Raw genomic sequence first — 27,798 nt, 5'->3', positions numbered from 1 at the left:
AAACTGCAAAGTTCTGCATCAGTGTAACAAATAATGTCTGACCTGTGTCCTAGGCCGGTGCCAGGTCTGCAGTGCGCTGGTGCATGACAGAGGCAATGGCACTGTCTTAAAGCCCATGGTAACATAGTGAGCACTTTGAAAGAAGTGCTACTATGTGATTACATAGTGCTTTCCCAGCAGAGCAGGAACATGACATGTGATTGAGTACCACAGGAACCTCTGCAGAGTCTAGTGTAACCTGTTCATGAGACATAACAATTAGTGCTGTACTTACAAAACATTTTTTCGCGTTTCATTATAAACTACTGTACACAATTTTCAAAACCCAATTTCTTTTTTTAATTAAGAAAAATTGGCTGTTCTGAAACCTTTGACAAGTAGTGCCAACACTTATCGAAAATTTGAACATTTTGAGTTATCACAGAATCTTTCCCAGTCTTTATTGCCGTCAACAACCCACATCGGTTTGTAAGAATTTCGTTGTGTATTAAGTTTAATGATACAAAATCAGAGCTCAGACTGAGAAACAAACTGATCCACAGTGGAACTTTGTGGAATCATTCTTATTAAATCTGCAACCGCAGCGAAACACAACAAAAAGAAAACTTATCTATCTTAACCTATCTTATCATAATGTTAGAGAACTGTTTATCTGAGAAACCTGAAGCCGATGAGCCTCCTCATTTTTCTTCATGGACCTGTAACATCGCCCTCTCACTGTCACCTCACCGTTAACTACACTTGAGACTGTTTCAATACAGTGATTGGGAGAAAGGGCGCAAGCATTAGCTCATTAATACATTACTGACTCTTATTTTACGGTCGATACAAACAGCAGTAATATTAAAAAGAGGCTGCAAAACAGAAACTCGTCAGCTCATAACCTTCGCTAGCATAGGGCTAATTTAAGCTAAATAAAGATAAACACGCACCTTCATAATCAAACAGGTAACCTTCAACGAAGAACTTGTAGCCTTTATCAAGCTTCGATCTTGAAGTAAGGGACCACTTGTCAGCAAGTCACTCTCGTCGTTAAGTCGTATTGGTGGCAGATGTGAAAGGGACTGGGTGAACTCCATAATGATGTGCTACTAGCTAAGCGTTCCTAAGCGACACCGGATGTAAACATAACCTGCATCGCGGCAGAACGGAAGTTGTCTGACGTCACGTGAAAAGGGCCTATTGTTTAAACATATCTAGAGAACTGCAAAACCTAGATACACAGTTTGCACGTCTATTTACCTTATGGCAAATCAGTAGGGTGGACTTCAATCACATGGTCCAATCATTGATCTAATATCAGATAGAAGTTAAATTGCTAGTCATGTAAAGCACTTACTTAGCTGAAAGGACTGGGAAAAAAGAGAATATATGAGTTCCAGCTCTGGGCTTAGCATTTACTGAGACATCCAATGCAATATTATCTAGCTATAGCCTATGTGCAAATTACATAACTTTTGAGATGGAGGCAATACATTTGTTGACTGACGGTATGTTTCCTTTCTATGAATTATAAATGTGAAAAATTATGATTAATCAATGTTTAAAGTGTCAAGCTTAGGTGAATTCTTAGTGGTGATTACAGAAAAGTTACTGCTGTAAAAGCTTTTCTTTTTGGCAAGTATTAAATTATAAATAAAACCTGATCAATGTTCTTGTTGGATGTTTACATGGCTGGTTACTAGCAGGTCTGAGATAAAGACTAAAAGAGACAAATCACTACAGTGGAATAAAGTTATACATACTGTATTTTATGATGATGTAATGAGGTGTACCTACAAATCCTAGCAGATATAATGATGATGGTTATGATACATCTGTTCAATGAGATGTCTCTGTAAAATGAGATATCAACAGTATAGTCATACATGAGAAGTGGGCCAGGTTTTATGCCCCCAAAGGTGAGGCAGTTCTAGTACTTGCAGTCGGATGACGTGGCTGAGAGTGGCGGACAGTATAGAAACCGGAGCACAGCCGGAGTTTCATTATTCAACGGATTATTCATCGTCTTCGATTTTGATTTGAGTTTACAAGCCATGTGACATTTCTGCATCAATCACAAGCGAATGCGATGCGTGCTCGTGAGGCAATTTACGCCATATGCGTGTGAAAGCATCCTGAAAACCTGCCACTGTCATACAACCAGGAAGAAGGTGGGATAGCCCTAACAAAGCTAACATCCCAAATCTGCAAACTTTCCCAGAAAATGATGGGGTCTTCCAGGTGGAAGATTGCAGTGGTGGTCTTTCTCTCGGTTGCCGAGATATTAATGCCGATCGAGGCAGATGAACACGAACACACGGTAAGATCATTTGAGGCCGATTGAAAATGGGAAGCCTTGTGTGTGGTGGTGAAAATAATGGACGTTAGCTTGTTAGCTAACTACATGATACAACCGATTAGCCTATATTTTTCACCTCAGCGAAATAAGAGGACTAATACATGTAGCTAGCTAGTTCATTATGTTATATGAGATTAACGTTCAATGTTGATAAATCATAAATACAATAACTAACGTTGGCGAACAAGTTAACGTAGGGGACCAAAGTTAGCTAGCGAAGAAGTTAGCTAGCTAACGTTAGCCAGTGACATCTCAGTGCATACATATGATAGTAGGAATATTTTTCATAACCAGTCATCCATATAATTCGGTTATTTAGTTGCTTGTTAACTACATATAGCAAAATGTCTCTTCTAGGAATATGCCTAGCTAGTTAACTATTTTGGTAGTGAACTAACGTTATGTCAGTGCGAAGACTGCATATCCGGTTATTCAGGCGGCAGGCCTGTCTAGGTAAGTTACTGTTAAGTAGGATATCCAATGGTCAAGACAAAAGCAAATCGCCTTCTGCGTTTTACGGTACAAATGGAATTAAATACTTTTGCCCATCTTGATTTCTGACCTGTAACCTATATGGTGGTTTGATCATGCTTCAACCTAGCCAATAATTCAAGTTGGCTAGCTTCAACCTATTCATAGACTGACTACCTTTAGCTAACAAACTTGACTATTCATGAACGTATCTTCTGGCCGGGGTTGTTTTGTAAGAGCTCCGACGCTAGGTCTGAACGTTAACACGCATTGCTTGCGGGACGGTTTTGGAAACATGAGAGACTTATCTTTCATATAAAAAAAAAACTAAAGGTTAAATTATTACACACCTTTTTATAGGGTTAGTGATCCCACGCGGCCGTATCTCCTTGTTAGCGCTTGTTTACAGAAGTCAGACAGAAGATTGTTGACCACCTGTATTAATTAGCTATCTAGCGCGCTCCAAACACTTGTGTGTAACTGGGAATTGTAGTTTGTTGGTTGGAGGCACACACAGCAGTCTGGATCTGTGCAAACCTGCTACATACACTACAAAAGTATGTGGAGACACTTTCAAATTAGTACATTCGGCTATTTCAGTCACACCTGTTGCTGACAGGTGTATAAAATTGATCACACAGCCATGCAATCTCCATGGACAAACATTAGCAGTAGAATGGCCTTACTGAAGAGCTCAGTGACTTTCAATGTGGCACCGTCATAGGATGCCACCTTTCCAACAAGTCAGTTTGTCAAATTTCTGCCCTGCTAGAGCTGCCCCGGTCAACTGTAAGTGCTGTTATTGTGAAGTGGAAATGTCTAGGAGCAACAACGGCTCAGCCGTAAAGTGGTAGGCCACACAAGCTCACAGAACGGGACCGCCGGGTGCTGAAGCGCGTAGCGTGTAAAAATGGTCTGTCCTTGGCTGCAACACTCACAACCAAGTTCCAAACTGCTTCTGGAAGCAACGTCAGCACAATAACTGTTTGTCGGGAGCTTCATGAAATGGGTTTTCATGGCTGAGCAGCCAAACACAAGCCTAAGATCACCATGCATAATGCCAAGCGTCGGCAGGAGTGGTGTAAAGCTTGCCGCCATTGGACTCTGGAGCAGTGAAAACACATTCTCAGGAGTGATGGATCACACTTCCCCATCTGGCAGTCCGATGGACAAATCTGGGTTTGGCGTATGCCAGGAGAACGCTACCTGCCCGACTGCGTAGTGCCAACTAAAGTTTGGTGGAGGAGGAATAATGGTCTGGGGCTGTTTTCATGGTTCGGTCTATGCCCCTTAGTTCCAGTGAAGGGAAATCCTAACGCTACAGCATACAATTACATTCTAGACGATTCTGTGCTTCCAACTTTGTGGCAACAGTTTGGGGAAGACCCTTTCCTGTTTCAGCATGACAATGCCTCTGTGCACAAAGTGAGGTCCATACAGAAATGGTTTGTAGAGATCTGTGTGGAAGAACTTGACTGGCCTGCACAGATCCCTGAACTCAACCCCCATCGAACACCTTTGCGATTAATTGGAACGCCGACTGCGAGCCAGGCCTAATCGCCCAACATCAGTGCCCGACCTCACTAATGCTGTTGTGGCTGAATGGAAGCAAGTCCCAGCAGAAATGTTCCAACATCTAGTGGAAAGCCTTCCCAGAAGAGTGGAGGCTGTTATAGCAGCAAAGGTGGGACCAACTCCATATTAATGCCCATGATTTTGGAATGAGATGTTCGACGAGCACGTGTCCGCATTCTTCTGGCCATGTAGTGTATATTTCAAAAACCGTAGGCCTATTGCAAGTGATTATTTACATTTCTAAACATTAAAACAGAGCGTTGGGATTGTAGTTCACATGGTCTCACCGGTAAAAGGCTCTGCATGGTCAATTTGACGTCTGCAGTGGCCGTACAGTATTTACAGTAATTCATGGCATTCATACTTATTGCGCTTCGTTGTTGTGAAGGAAGTTGTCAAGGAAGTGAGTTTGTTTATACAGGACCTCCCGCAACCACCTACCGTCAACCAATCATGTCAATGCGGAGCTATACAGAGCCCTCCGCATTGTTAAAAAATGTGTGAGGCGCATGGCGATCCAGTACGGTGCTCAATTTGGCCTCTGCATGCCTACAGAGGCTCCACAATTGCTTCCTCCATATGGATCCTCTGACCACATTTTTCGGATCAAGCAGAAATTGGATTTAAGCGGTGCTTATAGCTGAGAACCCTTTGGATAAGGCAGAGAGCCTTGTTAATGCTTTGGGATCTCAAGCGCAAGCTTCAACTTGGTCCTCACTGGTACCGTAGCCAGCTAGCACTAGCTAGTAAGCTCTGCATCCGCGCTTAGTGCAGAATGAATAGCTGGCTACAGAACCAGCGCAAGCAGACATCCAAGTTTTTACATGGATAAAGCCCCTTGTCGCTACATTGTGTTCCACCCATTATTGTCAAGCTGACAACTAACGAGGGTGCTTGCTCATGCTTGAGCTTTCACTCCAGTTAAAGACCTGTATACAGTTCAATATGCATTTCGTTGTTGTTGATTCATGCCTGTATGTCGTGTGCATTGGTTTTGACATGGGGTCATTAAAACAGTAACTTTTTATGACTCATTATCAATGTATTTTTGTCACCGACAGCTGCTATCCAATGTCTTTTTATAGATGGAGGCTGCTTGGAATAGACTGACATGTTGGCTGTTTTTGTTATTATTTGCCCTGAATGCACAATGTATATCCTTGAATAGCATACAAAATGCTGCCATCTGAGAACTAGCAAAACAAGTAAGTTATAGCATGTTTAATGTGTTTCTTCCCTTTTCCAGTACACAGATAAAGAGGAGGTGGTTTTATGGATGAATACAGTGGGGCCTTACCACAACAGACAAGAAACGTACAAGTACTTCTCCCTGCCCTTCTGCGTGGGCACCAAAAAGACCATTAGCCACTACCATGAGACATTAGGAGAGGCTCTGCAAGGAGTCGAGCTGGAGTTCAGCGGCCTAGACATTAAGTTCAAAGGTATCCAAGAAGCTACACCCACAGGCAACTGTACTTGGACTCTGTGGAGTGACAAATTCACTATTTGATCAGCGTTGTTTGATTTGGAGTAGTCAATTATATTCTTTCCTAGCATGAAGTTTGATCCAAAAGCAGCCTACACTTCCATTTTGTCTTCTAGTGTTATGTCATACTAATACTAAACACTTTTTGTCATTTTGTTCTCACAGATGAAGTCATGCAAACAACGTACTGTGAAATCGAGCTGGACAAAGCCAAACGGGATGCCTTTCTTTATGCCATTAAGAACCACTATTGGTACCAAATGTACATTGATGACCTACCCATCTGGGGTGAGTGACACTGCTGCACTGCCTGTTGCGACTTGTCCAGTAACTTAGTTATGGAAAATCAAAGTCATGCCCCCGAAGCAGTTGAAAAAGATGGCATCCAAATGTTCATTCTGAACGTTTTACTTTTCTGGCCTTATCTGTTGCCTCACTGGTTGGTATAGAAAGTTGTTTGACCATGACAAAGGTTATCTATGGAATAGCCTAGTTCATTACTATTGAAAAGGGCCCAGTTCTGTAATGAGGAATGTCTTAAACATAGAGGTATTTTACATGGAGTGACGCCTACTAGGGTTGGGCGATATTAGGATAGTATCGGATATCGAAGATGATTGACAGCTATCGTTGATGGTGACGACATCTTGATGTGACCGATGTATAGCCTATTTCAACTTGACTGGCACCGCAGTAGCGCTGACTGGGCAGCCCACAGCTGGGCCATGCCAGGTGGTCTATTCCTTTGCTGTAGCCTGCATAAGCAATTTCAATAAATATGTTTGAAACAATTTACAGAATGCAAGAGAATGATGTACAGAGCTAAGATTTTCACCAAAGCAGTGCAAAATGTCCAGTCAGAAAATGTTATTTTTTCTCTCTCTGAATGTTTTTAGTGGACACTCCGGTGTCTAATTATTTTAAAGCCTAATTTTGTTTTTTCTCTCCATTTGATATGAATATGACTTCAGTTTTTATGCATGCTGGCTTTCTCCCGCCATTCTACTTCATGATCAAACAATTCATTTAGCTAATGGAGTTCTAGGCTATATCAGGAAATTTTAAGTTGTTTTTGAATAACCTAAAAACATGATAGTCCTAAGGTAATAATGAGAGGGGTAGAACAAACCATAGCAAGATTGTTTTTGTTTTTTAAAAACACAGTTCAGCAAAGTGTAGTCTATTAGCTATAAAATAAATGATGCATGCATCCCTCTTCCTTGCTGTTATAAATAAAACGACCAAAATGCAAATCCTACTAATTAAAATAGCCGATCAAAAGCATTAAGACGAGTTAAAGTTATGAAGAGTATTTCCCAAATAGACTGGTGTTCAGTGTCCTAAAGTTGCAGCTTTTAAATGGGAAAGTCGGTCTATAGGCCATTTTTCAAATAGCTTTATTTTGAATGACAATTATTAGACAACGAGTTAAATTAAGCAAACAATATCAAGATGGAAAAATCGAATTGGAAGTCAAAACAACTTACAGCAGTGCAAAGCTTATGAAAGTGGCCCTATTTCCATAGCCTATTATTAGCAATGTAGGCTACAACCTACCTACAATATAAAGAAGAAGCCTAGGCCTAATAAGAGAGTTCTGGGGACAGCAGAGTTGCGTGCTTTGCAGCCAGGCCCTTGGTGATTTACAACCCATCACACGATGCACAGCTGTCACTTGCACACACATACGCACACCTCTTTCGTGCCACCGCCAAATCAAAGTTTATTGGTCGCGTACACAGATTAGCCTATTCCTCTCCAATAAAGATTTGGCTCCAAAATATACACTACCGGTCAAAAGTTTGATTCATACAGTGGCTTGTCTGGCTGTCATGTTTTTATTTTAACCTGTCCTTCCCTTGTCTACACTGAAATAATATAATTTCAGCAGTCCTCTATTATGATAAAAAACATTATATCTCGCATAGCTCATTAGTACAAATCAAATCCAATCAAATTTTATTTGCCAAATGCAACAGGTGTAGACCTTACAGTGAAATGCTTACTTACAAGCCCTTAACCAACAATAAAGTTTTTTAAGAAAATAAGAAAGTGTTAAGTAAAAAAATAGCAAATAATTAAAGAGCAGCAGTAAAATAAAATAACAGTAGGGAGGCTATATACAGGGGGTACCGGTACAGAGTCAATGTGCGGGGGCACCGGTTAGTTGAGGTAATATGTACATGTGGGTAGAGTTAAAGTGACTATGCATAAATAATAAACAGAGTAGCAGCAGCGTAAAAGAGGGGTGGGGGGGGGGGGCAATGCAAATAGTCCGGGTAGCCATGATTAGCTGTTCAGGAGTCTTATTGCTTGGGGGTAGAAGCTGTTAAGAAGCGTTTTGGACCTAGACTTGGCGCTCAGGTACCGCTTGCCATGCAGTAGCAGAGAGAACAGTCTATGACTAGGGTGGCTGGAGTCTTTGATGATTTTTAGGGCCTTCCTCTGACACTACCTGGTATAGAGGTCCTGGATGGTAGGAAGTTTGGCCCCAGTGATGTACTGGGCCGTACGCACTACCCTCTGTAGTTCCTTGCGGTCGGAGGCCGAGCAGTTGCCATACCAGGCGGTGATGCAACCAGTCAGGATTCTCTCGATGGTGCAGCTGTATAACTTTTTGAGGATCTAAGGACCCATGCCAAATCTTTTCAGTCTCCTGAGGGGGAATAGGCTTTGTCGTGCCCTCTTCACGACTGTCTTGGTGTGTTTGGACCATGATAGTTTGTTGGTGACGTGGACACCAAGGAACTTGAAGCGCTCAACCTGTTCCGCTACAGCCCCATCGATGAGAATGGGGGCGTGCTCAGTCCTCTTTTTTTCTTGTAGTCCACAATCTTCTCCATTGTCTTGATCACGTTGAGGGAGAGGTTGTTATCCTGGCACTACACGGCCAGGTCTCTGACCTCCTCCCTATAGGCTGTCTCATCGTTGTCGGTGATCAGGCCTACCACTGTTGTGTCGTCAGCAAACTTAATGATGGTGTTGGAATCGTGCCTGGCCATGCAGTCATGGGTGAACAGGGAGTACAGGAGGGGACTGAGCACGCAACCGTGAGGAGCCCCCGTGTTGAGGATCAGCGTGGCAGATGTGTTGTTACCTACCCTTACCACCTGGGGCAGCCCGTCAGGAAGTCCAGGATCCAGTTGCAGAGGGAGGTGTTTAGTCCCAGGGTCCTTAGCTTAGTGATGAGCTTTGTGGGCACTTTTTACTATGTTCTACATTGTAGAATAATAGTGAAGACATCAAAACTATGAAATAACACACATGGAATCATGTAGTAACCAAAGTAGTGTTAAACAAATCAAAATATATTTTATATTTGAGATTCTTCAAATAGCCACCCTTTGCCTTGATGACAGCTTTGCACACTCTTGGCATTGTCTCAACCAGCTTCACCTGGAATGCTTTTCCAACAGTCTTGAAGGAGTTCCCACATACGCTGAGCACTTGTTGGCTGCTTTTCCTTCACTCTGTGGTCCGACTCATCCCAAACCATCTCAATTTGGTTGAGGTCGGGGGATTGCGGAAGATAGGTCATCTGATGCAGCACTCCATCACTCTCCTTCTTGGTAAAATAGCCCTTACAGAGGCTGGAGGTGTGTTGGGTCATTGTCCTGTTGAAAAACAAATTATAGTCCCACTAAGCCCAAACCAGGTGGGATGGCGTATCGCTGCAGAATGCTGTGGTAGCCATGCTGGTTAAGTGTGCCTTGAATTTGGACACATTTCCACCGGTCTACTGTCCATTGCTCGTGTTTCTTGGCCCAATCAAGTACCTTCTTATTGGTGTCCTTTTAGTAGTGGTTTCTTTGCAGCAATTCGACAATGAAGGTGCAGATTCACACAGTCTCCTCTGAACAGTTGATGTTGAGATGTCTGTTACTTGAACTCTGTGAAGCATTTATTTGGGCTGCAATTTCTGAGGCTGGTAACTCTAATTAACTTATCCTCTGCAGCAGACAACTCTGGGTCTTCCATTCCTGTGGCGGTGCTCATGAGAGCCAGTTTCATCATAGCGCTTGATGGTTTTTGTGACTGCACTTGAAGAAACTTTAAAAGTTTGTTTGTCCCACTCCCCATACACGCGGAGACCGGCTCAATCGGTGCCTCCAGTTATGTTATCTCTTTCATCGTTACGCAACGCTTAGGTTACCTCCACTGTACTCATATCCTTCCATATCCTTGTCTGTACATAATGCCCTGAATCTATTCTCCAACGCCCGGAAATCTGCCCCTTTTTATTATCTGTACCCAACGCACTAAAATACCAGTTCTTAAAGCCTTTAGCCATATCCTTATTCTACTCCTCGTCTGTTCCTCTGGTGCTGTAGAGGTTAACCCAGGCCCTGTAGCCCCCAGAATCACTCCTACTCCCCAGGCGCTATCATTTGTTGACTTCTGTAACTGTAAAGAAGCCTTGGTTTTTTGCATGTTAACATCAGAAGCCTCCTCCTTAAGTTTGAGTTACTCACTGCATTAGCACACTCTGCCAACCCTGATGTTCTAGCAGTGTCTGAATCCTGGCTTAGGAAGACCACCAAAAACTCTGAAATGTCCATCCCCAACTACAACATTTTCCGTCTAGATAGAACTGCCAAAGGGGGTGGAGTTTCAATCTACTGTAGAGAGAGCCTGCAGAGCTCTATCATAACATCCAGGTCTGTGCCCAAACAGTTTGAGCTTCTACTTCTTCTAAAAATCCACCTCTCCAGAAATAAGTCTATCACTGTTGCCGCTTTCTACAGACCCCCCTCAGCGCCCAGCTGTGCTCTGGACCCATATGTGAATTGATTGCCCCCCATCTATCCTCAGAGTTCGTACTGCTTGGTGACCTAAACTGGGATATGCTTAACACCCCGGCCGTCCTACAATCTAAATTAGATGCACTCAATCTCACACAAATTATCAAGGAACCTACCAGGTAAAACCCTAAATCCGTAAACATGGGCACCCTCATAGATATCCTGACTAATTTACCCTCTAAATACACCTCCGCTGTCTTCAACCAGGATCTCAGCGATCACTGCCTTATTTGCCTGCGTCCGTAATGGGTCCGCGGTCAAACGACCACTCCTCATCACTGTCAAACGCTCCCTAAAACACTTCAGCGAGCAGGCCTTTCTAATTGACCTGGCCCGGGTATCCTGAATGGATATTGACCTCATTCCGTCAGTAGAGGATGCCTGGTTGTTCTTTAAAAGTGCTTTCCTCTCCATCTTAAATAAGCATGCCCCGTTCAAAAAATTCCGAACTAAGAACAGATATAGCCCCTGGTTCACCCCAGACTTGACTGCCCTTGACCAGCACAAAAACATCCTGTGGCGTACTGCATTAGCATCGAACAGCCCCCGCGATATGCAACTTTTCAGGGAAGTCAGGAACCAATATACACAATCAGTTAGGAAAGCAAAGGCTAGCTTTTTCAAACAGAAATTTGCATCGTGTAGCACTAACTCCAAAATGTTTTGGGACACTGTAAAGTCCATGGAGAATAAGAGCACCTCCTCCCAGCTACCCACTGCACTGAGGCTAGGAAACACTGTCACCACCGATAAATCTACGATAATCGAGAATTTCAATAAGCATTTTGCTACGGCTGACCATGCTTTCCACCTGGCTACCCCTACCCCGGCCACCAGCTCTGCACCCTCCGCTGCAACTTACCCATGTCCCCCCCCAAATTCTTGCGCCGACTCTTTTCTCTGTGTATATCAATGATATCGCTCTTGCTGCTGGTGACTCTCAGATCCACCTCTGCAGACGACACCATTTTGTATACATCTGGCCCTTCATTGGACACTGTTAACAAACCTCCAAATGAGCTTCAATGCCATGCAACACTCCTTCCGTAGCCTCCAACTGCTCTTAAACACTAGTAAAACTAATTGCATGCTCTTCAATCGAACGCTGCTTGCCACCCGCCTGCCCGACTAGAATCACTACTCTCGGCGGGTCTGACTTAGAATGTGTGGACAACTACAAATACCTAGGTGTTTGGTTAGACCGTAAACTCTCCTTCCAGACTCACATTAAGCATCTCCAATCCGAAGTTAAATCTAGAATCGGCTTCCTATTTCGCAACAAAGCCTCCTTCACTCATGCTGCCAAACATGCCCTCGTAAAACTGACTATCCTACCGATCCTTGACTTCGGCGATGTCATTTACAAAATAGCCTCCAACACTCTACTCAGCAAATTGGATGTAGTCTATCACCGTGCCATCCGTTTTGTCACCAAAGCCCCATATACTACCCACCATTGTGACCTGTACGCTCTTGTTGGCTGGCCCTCACTACATATTCGTTGCCAAACCCACTGGCTCCAGGTCATCTATAAATCATTGCTAGGCAAATACCCGCCTTATCTTAGCTCATTGGTCACCATAGCAACACCCACCCATAGTATGCACTCCAGCAGGTATATTTCACTGGTCATCCCCAAAGCCAACACCACCTTTGGCCGCCATTCCTTCCAGTTCTCTGCTGCTAATGACTGGAACGAATTGCAAAAATCTCTGAAACTGGAGACTCTTATCTCCCTCACTAACTTTAAGCATCAGTTGTCAGAGCAGCTTACCGATCACTGCACCTGTACACAGCCCATCTGTAATTAGCCCACCCAACTACCTCATCCCCATATTGTTATTTATTTTTGCTCATTTGCACCCCAGTATCTCTATTTGCACATCATCTTCTGCACATCTATCATTCCAGTGTTAATACTAAATTGTAATTATTTTGCACTATGGCCTATTTATTGCCTTACCTCCATAACTTACTACATTTGCACACACTGTATATAGATGTTCTATTCTGTTATTGACTGTATGTTTTGTTTTATCCCATGTGTAACTCTGTGTTGTTGTTTTTATCGCACTGCTTTGCTTTATCTTGGCCAGGTCGCAGTTGTAAATGAGAACTTGTTCTCAACTGGCTTACCTGGTTAAATAAAGGTGAAATAAAAATAAAAACTGATTGGCTCAAACGCATTAAGAAGGAAAGAAATTCCACAAATTAACCTTTAAGAAGGCACACCTGTTAATTGAAATGCGTTCCAGGTGACTACCTCATGAAGCTGGTTGAGAGAATGCCAAGAGCATTCAGGTGTTCCTAATGTTTGGTGTACTCAGTGTGTATGTGTGCACAGGAGGTGGGGCAGATGGCCTTGCCCAAGCCTTTATAACCACAGAATAGTTCCATATTCTGTTGAGTATGAATAAAGATAGACCTTGGCCCTGGATTTGGTTACTGCATTCCACATCAGACTTGCCAAGTTGCCAGTAAATTTCTGGTAGCAGTGCACTCATTACACTAATCTCTCAATATTCTAGGAATTGTCGGCGAGGCAGATGAAAATGGAGAGGATCATTATCTGTGGACTTACAAGAAATTGGAGATCGGCTTCAATGGCAACCGAATTGTTGATGTCAACCTGACGAGTGAAGGCAAAGTCAAGCTTGTGCCCAACACAAGAATTGCAATGTCGTACTCTGTAAGTATTTGCAATTGCTTTTTAGAGGCGGGAAATGGGACTGGATTCTTCTAATATACACAGGGTTGAATATGTATTTTGGAGATGTGATGTTTAAATGTACTACACAGAGATTTATATTGTTTTTATATAAAGTAAAGTAACCTACGTCATCATCCATACGTGGCTCACTTGCCAAAGGAACAATGTGAAACGTCTTTTTTACCACAGGTAAAGTGGAAGAAGTCAGATGTGAAGTTTGAAGACCGATTTGACAAGTATCTCGATCCATCTTTTTTCCAACACAGAGTAAGTTTAATCTTTTAAGATAAGCAATGCAATTTTTCACTAAACTGCACAGTACTCACAGTGATCAGCCTGTTTTAAAGATGCAGTATGTAGAAATTGCTCCGCCATTTCCTGGTTGCTAAAATTCTAATAGTTTGCCTAATTTCAGTTTGTGACCCAAACAAGCAAGTATAGCGTAGAGAATCATTGTACCATCTAAACCGCTATGAAGTATATTTTTCATATCCAAAAATATTGTGTTTTCAGCTGGTGTACAAAACCAACAGTAAAAGATGCAATAACGAAACGTACAAACGGGAAGCATAGAATTAGCACACACACAGAACAGATCTACCGCTTCTTAGACTTGCTTTCAATGAGACTGACAGATCTATAACTCACATTTCTATGTGCATTTTGTCAGGTCACTCAAAAAGTTTCATATTGCAGCTTTAACAATTCTGGGATTCAAGGATGTCATGTTCTGGAATCTAGGGATGGGTTCTATGTGTGCATTTCCGATATTCTCCGTGGTAATGAAAAAGTTTTTCTCTAGATTCACTGGTTTTCCATCTTCAATTCCTTCATGATGGTTATCTTCTTGGTGGGCCTGGTGTCCATGATCCTGATGAGAACGCTAAGGAAGGACTATGCTAGATACAGCAAAGAGGAGGAAATGGATGACATGGTAACGTTTCATAGCCTTGGTAGCATTAGTGATAGAAACTCACATTGAACATCATGCACTTACTTAATATTTAGCTTTATTAGTTTAGGCGCCAGTGCTTCGTATGATTTTGGCTAGCTGTATGTCCTTTGTCTTAATGTACCCCTGGTCCTTTGCTGCCTCTTCCTGCTGCAGGACAGGGACCTGGGGGATGAGTATGGGTGGAAGCAGGTCCATGGAGACGTGTTCCGGCCGTCCAGCCACCCCATGATCTTCTCCTCCCTAATTGGCTCTGGATGCCAGATCTTCTCTGTCTCCTTCATCGTCATTGTCGTGGCCATGATTGAGGATCTGTACACCGAGTGAGTGATGAGCACCTCCCCGCAGATGATAACCTAATGGAGTGTGTTTCTTCGCTGCTGTCTAACGTGGTTTGTGTGTGTGTGTGTTTGTGTGTGTGCACGCACACTGCGGCTTCCCATTTGTTTCTGCAGGAGAGGATCCATGCTGAGCACAGCCATCTTTGTGTATGCTGCCACCTCTCCTGTCAATGGCTATTTCGGCGGAAGTTTGTATGCAAAACAAGGAGGTATGTAAGGGTTTGTCTTAAAAATAAAGTACATTCCTTCACATCACACCTAAATTATTACTGCACTCTGCAAGGGCAGTTTTGCAGACAGAATATTGTCACCATGACATTTTCTGAACATGGAGCCTGGGTTGTCAAAACATTGTTTGTGGTACTTGGTGTAGAATGTTGTGGTTGAAGCCTATTGACATGGATATTGACAGAAATGTGGCTACATTGTTGGTGTCATTGTGTAAATAGCACATGGTGTTACAGAATCCCCCTGCCGAGGGCGCTGTGGGACAAATGTATAGCGTGAGCATTTGCTTTCTGGAGCTGTGCGGTCTGACTCTCACCCATCCTTACCCTTTCTCCCCCTCCCATGAGAGATCGATATCTCATCCAGCTCATGGCTTCAGCCAATCGGACAATAGCCATGTGTCTCACCACTGTGCAAGCTCTAGCCATGCAGTCTCTACAGGCCCTGATTGGCTAGCCAGCCTGACCCACACTCTCCAAGGGAGTAAATATTGCCAGTACCTGAACGGTATTATTCCAGTCTGTGAGTGTGGGTGGACATATGTGCATGGGATGCGTGACTACAAAAACCATACCCATGTACATACCCATGTTTAACTTATCCTGTGTGTGATTTAAAGTTCCTGTGTGTGTGTTAACTCTTGGGCTGCTTTATTCCCCTCTAACCAGGGGCGGTGTCAGTGAGTCACAAACCAGTAAAATACATAGAGCCGGGTCGCTCTCGTTCACATGGTATGGTAGATTGTCATTCACTCATAATGTGCACCCTTATGGTAACCGATTTTATATTTTATCCTATAGGCAGACGATGGATTAAACAGATGTTTATCGGGGCCTTCCTGATCCCTGCCATGGTGTGTGGGACAGCCTTCTTCATCAACTTCATCGCCATGTACTACCATGCCTCCCGGGCCATCCCTTTTGGCACCATGGTGAGTTTAGAGCAGTGGTATTCAAAGCAGTGGTATTCAAAATATTAAACAGAACAGATTATTGTATTGTATGGGACAATATGCAAATGTTTTTGAGAAAGATAATTAGAAAAATACAATTTTATTGAGTAAATGTATTTATTGGTTTCTTTTCATTTTGAAACGAGAGATGAACATGTAATGAATTGGTTATTTGTTGATAAAAAAAACTATTTTTATAAAGGTTGTATCATTAGATGTGGGGTGGGGTGGGCAGAAATTCTAGCTAGAAAATTCTGGTAATTGGTAACCAATTTATAATAGCAATAAGGCACCTCGGGGGTTTGTGGTATATGGCCAATATACCACGGCTAAGGGCTGTATCCAGGCACTCCGTTGTGCTTAAGAACCGATCTTGGCCGTGGTATATTTAAGCAATAAGGCCTGAAGGGGTGTGGTATATGGGCAATACACCATGGCTAAGGGCTGTTCTTATGCACGATGCAACGCGGAGTGCCTGGACACACCCCTTAGCCGTGGTATATTGGCCATATATCACAAACCCCCGAGGTGACTTATTTCTATTATAAACTGGTTACCAACGTAAAAATAAATGTTTTTTCATACCTGTAGTATATGGTCTGATATACCATGTATGTCAGCCAATCAGCATTCAGGGCTCAAACCACCCCCCCCCGGGCCTTATTGCTTAAATATAGTCTGCTCTCACTATGAAATCTTTCTCATGGATTCTACTATTGCATGTTTTCAGGTGGCTGTTTGCTGTATTTGTTTGTTTGTTATCCTGCCACTCAACCTTGTGGGGACCATTCTGGGAAGAAACCTCTCTGGCCAGCCCAACTTTCCCTGTCGAGTCAATGCAGTGCCGCGGCCAATCCCTGAGAAGAAATGGTATCTATGAATATGATCTTATTTGTACAGCATTACTTACTCAAATCTACATGTGTGACATTTGTTTTTACATTTATTGGATTTTGTTTATTAAAATCCAAGTGCTGAAATGGACTATGTTTGCTCCTTGAGAGGCGCTGTTAAGTTTATTTTGTCCTTGAGAGTTGATAGTTCAATAAAGGTCTGATTGGCCAAAGCGTCCACACACCTACTTTCCCAGGTTGAAACCAGTCCTGGATGAACAGAGGAATGATAACAGTGCTGTGGCACGGAGGCCTGGAGTTGCATAGCTCCGATTGATTGATAAACTATTGGTGACGCTGTCAGTATTGTGAGTTGATTGTAAATTTCCAATTTTACAGGTTCATGGAGCCAGCTGTCATTGTCTGTCTGGGAGGCATCCTTCCATTCGGTTCCATTTTCATTGAAATGTAAGTCCTACCTCACTACACTATAATCTAGATCAGTTGTCACCAACCGGTCGATCTCCAAGGCAATCCTAGTCAATCACCAAACATTTCTATGAAAAACCCAACGATAAAGCCATGAGTTCCAATTTTTAAAATATGTTTTTCATGCTGTTGGCGGTAGGTACACTTGATTCAGCAGCCCTAGCGCCGGGAAGGAAGTGTTGCCATTTTTGAACCTTTTCATGTGTCCTGAAAGTGGAACTAGGGCTGTTACGGTGACTGTATTACCCCCACACCGGCGGTCTCCAATTCCATGTGACCATTTAGTCACGGTAATTAGGCTTCTCCAAGCTCTGATGCTGCTGATGGTCATTAGTAGCCTACCAAACTTGCTAACTGCCTGGTACTCAACACTCTATTGTCCCACTAATCACTCTGACATCAATGCAAATGTTATCGAACATTTTACCAAACACTTCATGAGAGACCATACGCTCATGTTGCGCAACATTTCTATAGGCTATGCAATTGCGTGAGAAAACCGAGTGATGGCCTCTATTCAAAAGAGGATCCCATCAGCTTTCTATAGGCTAGGCATACTATATTTATTTCTCAACTTTCCTAATATTAAGCACATTGCTTCTCTTTACAACAGGAGTATATCCTCTCCATTTTTTTTATTCAGCTTTGTTCAATTGTATTCTTCATACAACAAAATAATGCCACGGAATTCTAAACAAATCTTGTCTGATAAATGAACTAGTGTAGCCCACAGCCATATGGCATAGCCAGATCAGGGCCTAACATCAGGACAACTCAGAGTATGCTATTCTGTTCTTCTGAAATAGACTACATTTTCTTCATATCATGTTTCTTTAGACCTGTCTAAAATAAATAATGGATTTATTGTGATGGTGTAGGCTATATTATATGGATTTATTAGACTTGTTTAAATGTAGATGTTCCAAAGGTCTGCATCAGTCGCTTGTAGGCTATGTGTGGAAGCCAGGAGATGCTAAATGTGTTTATGTTAATTAAAGGTCAATTACCTTGACACCTGCAGCTATTTGCCTGACAATAACCAGCTGACGAAATTTCCTGACCGCCACTGTCCTAGGTGGAACTCCGCCTACCCGGCAGGCCCAGAGAGCAAATCAAGTGCACTTACAGGCCTAACACTGGCCAATCAGATACCTCAGATCACTGTGTCTGCACAGTTTCCTTGCGCCATAGACCAAACTCACAGCAAAGTTGATGTCAAATGTAAAGACTTTTGAAACCATGACTAGAGAAAAACTCAACGAATACAGCAAAGGGCTGCTGTTTTTGAGTAAGTTCATGTTTAAGTTGTTATTCATCACTGTCAACACCTTGTTCAACACTTATTTTTTATTTTTTTATAAGCCATAAAATGAGCGTTCTCCCTACTTCCAATCACTAGTGATGGGTTGTTCACGAACGAACGGCTCTTTTTGAACTGATCTTTTTGGTGAAAGTTGGGAACTGAATCGCATCGGTGAAAGTTGTTAATTTGGCTCCCTGATTTGCATAGTGCTACTACTGCTTTTTGAGCTGAAAACAATGTTTTTCTGCAGATAATTTACAAAAGAATTATCTAAATAATTGAATCCTCACTGCAGAAAAAAATTATAGTGAGGAGAGCATTTATATAAATAATAATTTGGCCAGGTAAAAATGTATTTGAATGCGCATGTCACGATCTGGCATAATGGTAGCCTACCTTTTTGGCCTTTACATTGGAGATTAGCTTTTTTTTTATGTTCATGGTTCCAGGACGATATAATTTTTTTGTAACACCGATAGACAGTGTCCTTCGCTCGCGCCTTCACTCCCGCCTGCCCTCATCGTTGTTAACAGAACTGCGGGAAAATCGTGCCGGACAGGCGGGGGACACTATCTGCCGGTCACTCCCGCTAGCACAGCAGGCGGGAGGCTGGCAAGGGCGAAGGACACTGTCTACCGGTCGTCCCCGCCTCCCGCTAACACAGCAGCTTGCTAGTTAGCGACACCGTGTGCTAGCACACGTTGTCACTCCCGCCTGCTCTGTACCAGAGTCCTCCTTAGTTCTAGCTGGCTAAGCTGGCACACAGTTTATTTTGCTCCCGCCTGCCGAACACATGCCCTAACCATCGTTAACAGAAATGCGGGAAAACTGTGCCCGACAGGCGGGGACGAAGGACACTGTCTACCGGTGTGTGCCTAGCAAGCTACCGTTGTCGCCCCTTCTGTGGGGCTTATCGGCGGCTGGCTTCCAACATTATTGTGCATTAATGCCATCTACTTTACTGGAGCTCTCCCGCCTGTCCTAACTAAAAAATGGACCAATAGAATAATAGAGGGGTTCCTGCAGATGCAGGAATGCCCCGAATAGCTGTCCGCAATTGCACCCTTCTTGAGGGCGGGAGAGAGGAGGGACGGTGAGAGGCAGCCTCACAGCTGCTCCCTCCCTCCCCACAGACTGACCATCAGATATACATTTACATTTAAGTCATTTAGCAGATGCTCTTATCCAGAGCGACTTACAAATTGGTGCATTCAACTTAGGATAGCAAGTGGAACAACCACATTTTTCTTTTTTTTATGGGGGGGTGGGGAAGGGGGGGGTAGAAGGATTACTTTATACTATTCCAGGTATTCCTTAGAGGTAGGGTTTCAAGTGTCTCCGGAAGGTGGTCAGTGACTCCGCTGTCCTGGTGTCGTGGGGGAGCTTGTTCCACCATTGGGGTGCCAGAGCAGCGAATAGCTTTGACTGGGCTGAGCGGGAACTGTGCTTCCGTAGAGGTAGGGGGGCTAGCAGGCCAGAGGTGGATGAACGTAGTGCCCTCGTTTGAGTGTAGGGTCTGATCAGAGCTGAAGATGCAGGCCATCAGTCCAGTAAAACAAAAAAAGCAAATTTATTATGCTCATTCACCTGTGCCCCACAAAGCAATACATCCAGTGTGATCATATACCTATAGTTTTGAAATATAATTTCAAAATGGTCTGAGAAGAACAACATTGGCGGGGCAATTCAAGCATAGCCAATATGCAGTGATAATGTATTGGGCCTATGGACTACTGCTCAAACCTCATTGCTACAGAACTGTTTTTAATTGGTTACTGTTGCATAGGCTTATGTTTTTTTAAGTCATGTTTGAAGAAAATAAAATCTGAGGGGTAGATCTCTGCCTGCATTTTGACTCAAAGTAATCTTGACTCAAAAGGTTGGTGACCACTGATCTAGATAAAGTGCATTCAGAAAGTATTCAGACCCATTGACTTTTTCCCCATTTTGGTACATTCCAGCCTTATTCTAAAATTGAATAAATAAAATTCATCATCAATCTACACACACTACCCTATAATGACAAAGCAAAAACAGGTTTTTAGACATTTTTGAATATGTATTAAAAATAAAAAACAAATGCCTTATTTACATAAGTATTCAGACCCTTTGCTTTGAGACTCGAAATTGAGCTCAGGTGCATCCTGTTTCCATTGATCATCCTTGAGCTTTTTCTACAACTTGATTTGGAGTATTGTGGTAAAATCAATTGATTGGACATGATTTGGAAAGGCACACACCTGTCTATATAAGGTCCCACAGTTGACAGTGCATGTCAGAGCAAAAACCAAGCCATGAGGTCGAAGGAATTGTCCGTAGAGCTCCGAGACAGGATTGTGTCGAGGCACAGACCTGGGGAAGGGAATCAAAACATTTCCGCAGCATTGAAGGTCCACAAGAACACAGTGGCCTCCATCATTCTTAAATGGAAGATGTTTGGAACCACCAAGACTCTTCCTAGAGCTGTGCCCGGCCAAACTGAGCAATCGGGGGAGAAGGGCCTTGGTGAAGCGGGCGGGCGAAGGTTCCCCTTTCAACAGGACAACCCAGGAATGGCTTCGGGACAAGTCTCTGAATGTCCTTGAGTGGCTGGCCTTGAACTTCTCTGGAGAGACCTGAAAATAGCTGTGCAGCGACGCTCCCAATCCAACCTGACAGAGCTTGAGAGGATCTGTAGAGAAGAATGGGAGAAACTCCCCAAATACAGGTGTTCCAAGCTTGTGGCGTCATACCCAAGAAGATTTGAGGCTGTAATCGCTGCCAAAGGTGCTTCAACAAAGTACGGAGTAAAGGGTCTGAATACTTACGTAAATGAGAGATTTATTATTATTTTATTTTTTTACATTTGCCTAAATTTCTTAACCTGTTTTTGCTTTGTCATTATGGGGTATTGCAGATTGATGAGGGGGAAAAAAACGATTTAATCAATTTTAGAATAAGGCTGTAACGTAACAAAATGTGGAAAAAGTCGAGGGGTCTGAATACTTTCCGAATGCTCTGTATATCTGCGTTTAGCAGGTTGATAATTCACCAAGTAATACCTGTGCATGGCTGGAAGTGGAAATGCATTGTTTGCTTCTTATTTTACAGGTACTTCATTTTCACTTCGTTTTGGGCCTACAAGATCTACTACGTGTACGGGTTCATGATGCTGGTCCTGGTTATCCTCTGCATTGTCACTGTGTGTGTCACCATTGTCTGCACTTACTTCCTCCTCAATGCTGAGGACTACAGATGGTGAGTAAAAGACAGCCAGCAATGTATTTACTTGTCACTACGATTTACATGATTCATTAAATTGATTAATTAATTAAATGGGAGGGACCTTGTGGAGGCCTTATACACCCACCACTTTGTGTGATTAGGCCTAAGTAAGTACACTGCTCAAAAAAATAAAGGGAACACTTAAACATTACATTTTTAGTCATTTAGCAGACGCTCTTATCCAGAGCATTTTTTTTTTATACTGGCCCCCCGTGGGAATCGAACCCACAACCCTGGCGTTGCAAACGCCATGCTCTATCAACTGAGCTACATCCCTGCCGGCCATTCCCTCCCCTACCCTGGACAACGCTGGGCCAATTGTGCGCCGCCCATGAGTCTCCCGGTCGCGGCCGGCTGCGACAGAGCCTGGATTCGAACCAGGATCTCTAGTGGCACAGTTAGCACTGCGATGCAGTGCCTTAGACCACTGCGCCACTCAGGAGCCCGACACAATGTAACTCCAAGTCAATCACACTTCTGTGAAATCAAACTGTCCACTTAGGAAGCAACACTGATTGACAATAAATGTCACATGCTGTTGTGCAAATGGAATAGACAACAGGTGGAAATTATAGGCAATTAGCAAGACACCCCCAATAAAGGACTGGTTTTGCAGATGGTGACCACAGACCACTTCTCAGTTCCTATGCTTCCTGGCTGATGTTTTGGTCACTTTTGAATGCTGGCGGTGCTTTCACTCTAGTGGTAGCATGAGACGGAGTCTACAACCCACACAAGTGGCTCAGGTAGTGCAGCTCATCCAGGATGGCACATCAATGCGAGCTGTGGCAAGAAGGTTTGCTATGTCTGTCAGCGTAGTGTCCAGAGCATGGAGGCGCTACCAGGAGACAGGCCAGTACCTCAGGAGACGTGGAGGAGGCCGTAGGAGGGCAACAACCCAGCAGCAGGACTGCTACCTCCGCCTTTGTGCAAGGAGGAGCAGGAGGAGCATTGCCAGAGCCCTGCAAAATGACCTCCAGCAGGCCACAAATGTGCATGTGTCTGCTCAAACGGTCAGAAACAGACTCCATGAGGGTGGTATGAGGGCCTGACGTCCACAGGTGGGGGTTGTGCTTACAGCCCAACACCGTGCAGGACGTTTGGCATTTGCCAGAGAACACCAAGATTGGCAAATTCGCCACTGGCGCCCTGTGCTCTTCACAGATGAAAGCAGGTTCACACTGAGCACGTGACAGAGTCTGGAGACGCTGTGGAGAACGTTCTGCTGCCTGCAACATCCTCCAGCATGACCGGTTTGGCGGTGGGTCAGTCATGGTGTGGGGTGGCTTTTCTTTGGGGGGCCGCACAGCCCTCCATGTGCTCGCCATAGGTAGCCTGACTGCCATTAGGTACCGAGATGAGATCCTCAGACCCCTTGTGAGACCATATGCTGGTGCGGTTGGCCCTGGGTTCCTCCTAATGCAAGACAATGCTAGACCTCATGTGGCTGGAGTGTGTCAGCAGTTCCTGCAAGAGGAAGGCATTGATGCTATGGACTGGCCCGCCCGTTCCCCAGACCTGAATCCAATTGAGCACATCTGGGACATCATGTCTCGCTCCATCCACCAATGCCACGTTGCACCACAGACTGTCCAGGAGTTGGCGGATGCTCTAGTCCAGGTCTGGGAGGAGATCCCTCAGGAGACCATCCGCCACCTCATCAGGAGCATGCCCAGGCGTTGTAGGGAGGTCATACAGGCACGTGGAGGCCACACACACTACTGAGCCTAATTTTGACTTGTTTTAAGGCCATTACATCAAAGTTGGATCAGCCTGTAGTGTGGTTTTCCACTTTAATTTTGAGGGTGACTCCAAATCCAGACCTCCATGGGTTGATAAATTCGATTTCCATTTATAATTATTGTGTGATTTTGTTGTCAGCACATTCAACTATGTAAAGAAGAAAAAAGTATTTAATAAGATTATTTCATTCATTCAGATCTAGGATGTTATTTTAGTGTTCCCTTTATTTTTTTGAGCAGTGTATATAATTACATGGCTAGCTTTTAGAACCATAATAAAGCATGAGCTGATGCACACCCAAACATTTGAATGGAGGTGCTGACTAACGGGATTGTAAACTGTATAAAAAGAAAGTCGCACACTAAATATGTTCCCAACAATTTAATGGCTATTAAACATGGCTTTAGGACTATAACACAGCTAACTCCGTGTTTTTATTTCCTCTCAGGCAATGGACAAGCTTTCTCTCTGCTGCATCCACTGCGGTTTATGTTTACATGTACTCCTTTTACTACTATTTCTTCAAAACAAAGTGAGTTCCAATATCAATTTTCTTATATAAAACACACATTGTACACAACTGAAGAAAATAATCTGTTGACCGTAAAATGACTATAACCCCAATGCATTCTGTCATAAATAAGGGAAGGTTTGTATTCGTTTACTAAAAACGAATACAAGTATTAAAAATGCCCCTTTTTGGGGCCCTCACCAGTTTGCATGGACTGGGGGGACCCCCATTGATTTTGTTAGTAACTTTCACTTATATCATATTAAAAATTGCAAACATTTCTCTTCACGGTATACCGACACTTCAGTACAGAAGTTTACACAATTGAATAATGCAACATGGCATGTAGAAATGTTGAAACTGTTCGTTACTGTTCGCAAAACAATGTCCACACAGGCTAGAGCACTTTTACAATGCAAGACAAAACCGATAGTGTCCAGCTTTAATTGTAGGCTAACTTTCCTTGCTAGCGTACAGCTGAATTCACTACCCTTGTTTGTGCAAACCAGAATGCTTAATATGCTGATTTCAAAGCTGACTGTAACCATACTATTAATTCACTTAATCTCCCTCGCCACCAAAAACGAATTAACTTGTTCGTCTTCCTTTGTCTCCCGTCTAGTTTCCACTAAATTCCATAGCCACAGTCAGGTTCTACAGCCACAATCTGCCTCACGAATAACGCCATTCATTTTAGACGGCATACACATTTTGAAAAGAGATTGCTTGTTCTATGCAAATGTTGTTGATCAGTACAATAAAAGGATATGTTCTCCTAGCAGTTGCTAATAAAAATGAGTCGCTAAAATGGAAGATGTTCTTTGTCATCTATAGCCCCATGAAATCAACTAAAACAAGCTTAACTCAATGCATATACTCCTATTGAATAATATGCTTTCGCATATATTGTGAATAGACCTAGGCTACATCTTGATTTACCCAGTTTATCAAGAGATTACCATTCTAATAAATTATGACCATTATATTTTGTAGTTAGATTGGTAAAAACAAAGTCATTGATTCAATTGGTGAATACGTGGCTGTCAAAAATGGACATTTTTCATATGTAATGATATTGAACTCAAAGATGCCCAACGATAGATAACAGCGCAGTAGCTCCGTTTCAGTCTGGAACAAGTGGCATTCTGTGACTTTGACTAATACATATTTTTTTGTGGTATTGTTTTGGTATTGAGTATTGTGATACTAAACCTGGTATCAAAGACAAAATTATGGTATCGTGACACACTAGTGTCTTCCTGTGTATTACTTCCGCTGACCAGTGGTGTAAAAATACTTTAAAGTACTACTTAAGTAGTTTTTTGGGGTATCTGTACTTTACTATTTATATTTTTGCCAACTTTTACTTCAGTACATTCCTAAAGAAAATAATATACTTTTTACTCCATACATTTTCCCTGACACCCAAAAGTACTCGTTACATTTTGACAGGAAAATGGCCCAATACTCACACTTATCAAGAGAACATCCCTACTGCCTCTGATCTGGCGGACTCACTAAACACATGTTTCGTTTGTAAATTATGTCTGAGTGTTGGAGTGTGCCTCTGGCTATCCGCCAATAAATAATATAAAATTGTGCCGTCTGGTTTGCAAGGGGTTTATACTTTTGATACTTAAGAACATTTTAGCAATTCCATTTACTTTTGATACTTAAGTATATTTAAAACCAAATACTTTTAGACTTTTACTTAAGTAGTATTTTACTGGGTGACTTTTACATTTTCTATTAAGGTATCTTTACTTTTACTCAAGTATGATAATTGAGTACTTTTTCCACCACTGCCGCTGACAGTTGTTTTGTCCCACTTCGTTTCAGGATGTATGGTCTGTTCCAGACGTCCTTTTACTTTGGCTACATGGCAGTGTTCAGTACTTCTCTGGGAATCATGTGTGGTAGGTTCAACTTCTCTATTCACATCATCTGATTTGATCCAAGTATTGTGACACTTATGAGGTTATTCTGTAAACGCAATGTAGCTCAGAGTGCAAAGCATGCATGGTTATTGATGCAATGACAATCTTGCAATGTATCTTTCTTTTGTAGGGGCCGTTGGGTATGTGGGAACAAGTGCCTTCGTGAGGAAGATCTACACAAATGTGAAAATTGACTAGGACAGATGCAAGCAGCAACAAGGGATCCAAGGATCAGCTGAAGCTCTCCCCAACAGAAGCGGGCACAAGTTGTTTTTTTGCAAAAAGAGATTGTGGTATCTCAATTTGTACAAATGTAGTTTTCCATTTTCTGAATAATTTTTCAATTTTGCAAAACAAAGTGTACTAGAGCAAAAACTGCGGAAAAAGAAAACGTTAACATCGGTTCTGTTTTTATCAATTGCTTTCAACCAATGTTCTGAAGCATATGTTATTCAAAATGTAACATGGCTTCCCCTTTCCAATCCAGTCCCACCCGCCACCAGAGAAGATGATGATCTTTATTGATGGAATAGTCTAGCTCTCTTCAGTGAAGAGGCCATATCGAAAGCCTTTGTTCTATTGTATTAGAATATTGAAGAGTTGGGTTTTGCGTCCATGCTCTGGTCTGATTCTATTTTGTATTACTGAGTCACTCCCAATGACGTTATATTTTATTCTGGCTTCCACATTAATTTTTACCAGCTACACTAGACAAGTAGTACATTTTACATTCAATACAATAACTGGATGTTATACTAACTTATCAGAGTTGGAACCATTCCCATATTTGGACAATTCTCAAATTTCCAAATGCAGTAGTTTAAAACCAGCCACCCAAGATAAATATTTGTTTGCTGTACATATGGGAGAAAAAAAACATTCAGGAAAGGAAGGTGTTATCAACAGTTGGTTTTGAGTTACATTATAAATGGATGTTTGATGTGATCCAATTTCCCGTTTTAGTCTTATGTTTTCTTAATGGTTGGGTTTGAATGAAGACTACTTGTAAAGATAATATATGGATAGGGGGAAAAGTGTATATAACCTTAATAATGTAACTTTAGATGTAGATCCCAAATGTATTTTGGTTGTACAGATTTACTACATTTTTTTTTTTTTTTTTTACGAATCATTCAGTTATAAACAAAAATATATATTTTTAGTTTTTGTCTCTTTTGGTGCTTGGGGTGGCGCTGTTACATCTTGCCTGAAATTGCATGAAGTTTCCATCAAACCATGTGCTCATCAAATTCCGCTTTGTTTGGCAGTTTCTTTCACTTTCCCTGGTTGTGGACATGTCATGTAGCAATAAAAAAAAAGTGTGTCATTGACTTTGTGCTGGCTGCTTGCAGAAAGGGATGACATTGACAAAACTGACACTTTGTTTTTATGTATTTTTTAAAGCTTTAAAGTGCGCCGTTCTTTGGTCAGCCATGTCCCTCACGCTATCTTTGGTTTTCATAACCTGAAACATTGTGAATGTCATGAAATGAGGCGATTGTGCCGAGTTTCCACAAACGTACTGTACAAAGTGAAATACACTTAGCTACATACACTACTGCAGAGTATTTAAAATGCTTTTCCCCCATGTAAATACATTATGTACCTTAAATGTGTGAGTGGCATTGCCTTTTTCTAATTTCAAATTCTACATCCATTGAAGTTGATTTCTGGCAAGTTGATTTCTGTGTACCATATGTCTTAAGACATTTTAACCCTGCATATTAACTTGCTGTAAAAAAAGAAATCTTTATGTACAGGGCTTATATAGGCATGGTTTGTAAATGAAGGTTAAGTTGTCTGGCTTTTAAAGCTGGTAACTGATTCCTTTATTTTTTCAACTAGCCAAGACATGGTAGC

General features: G+C 42.5%; 1 protein-coding gene across 1 annotated transcript; it reads left to right on the top strand.

Annotated features, from left to right (window-relative positions):
• The first annotated feature begins 1,942 nt into the window (after positions 1–1,942).
• On the top strand, positions 1,943–27,315 carry LOC121568984 (transmembrane 9 superfamily member 3). The gene is made up of 15 exons (XM_041879540.2): positions 1,943–2,302; positions 5,634–5,829; positions 6,039–6,161; positions 13,204–13,364; positions 13,575–13,652; positions 14,188–14,319; positions 14,494–14,660; positions 14,793–14,887; positions 15,707–15,837; positions 16,589–16,728; positions 17,091–17,159; positions 21,574–21,720; positions 23,939–24,022; positions 25,841–25,917; positions 26,069–27,315. Exons 1-15 carry the CDS (start codon positions 2,207–2,209, stop codon positions 26,134–26,136), a joined length of 1,764 nt encoding a protein of 587 aa, XP_041735474.2. The 5' UTR covers positions 1,943–2,206; the 3' UTR covers positions 26,137–27,315.
• The last annotated feature ends 483 nt before the right edge of the window (positions 27,316–27,798 follow it).

Source organism: Coregonus clupeaformis, chromosome 1 (genome assembly GCF_020615455.1).
Source record: "Coregonus clupeaformis isolate EN_2021a chromosome 1, ASM2061545v1, whole genome shotgun sequence".
NCBI lineage: Eukaryota > Metazoa > Chordata > Actinopteri > Salmoniformes > Salmonidae > Coregonus > Coregonus clupeaformis.
The sequence above is the reverse complement of the archived record's forward strand: the minus strand, read 5'-3'. Positions and strand labels throughout refer to the sequence as shown.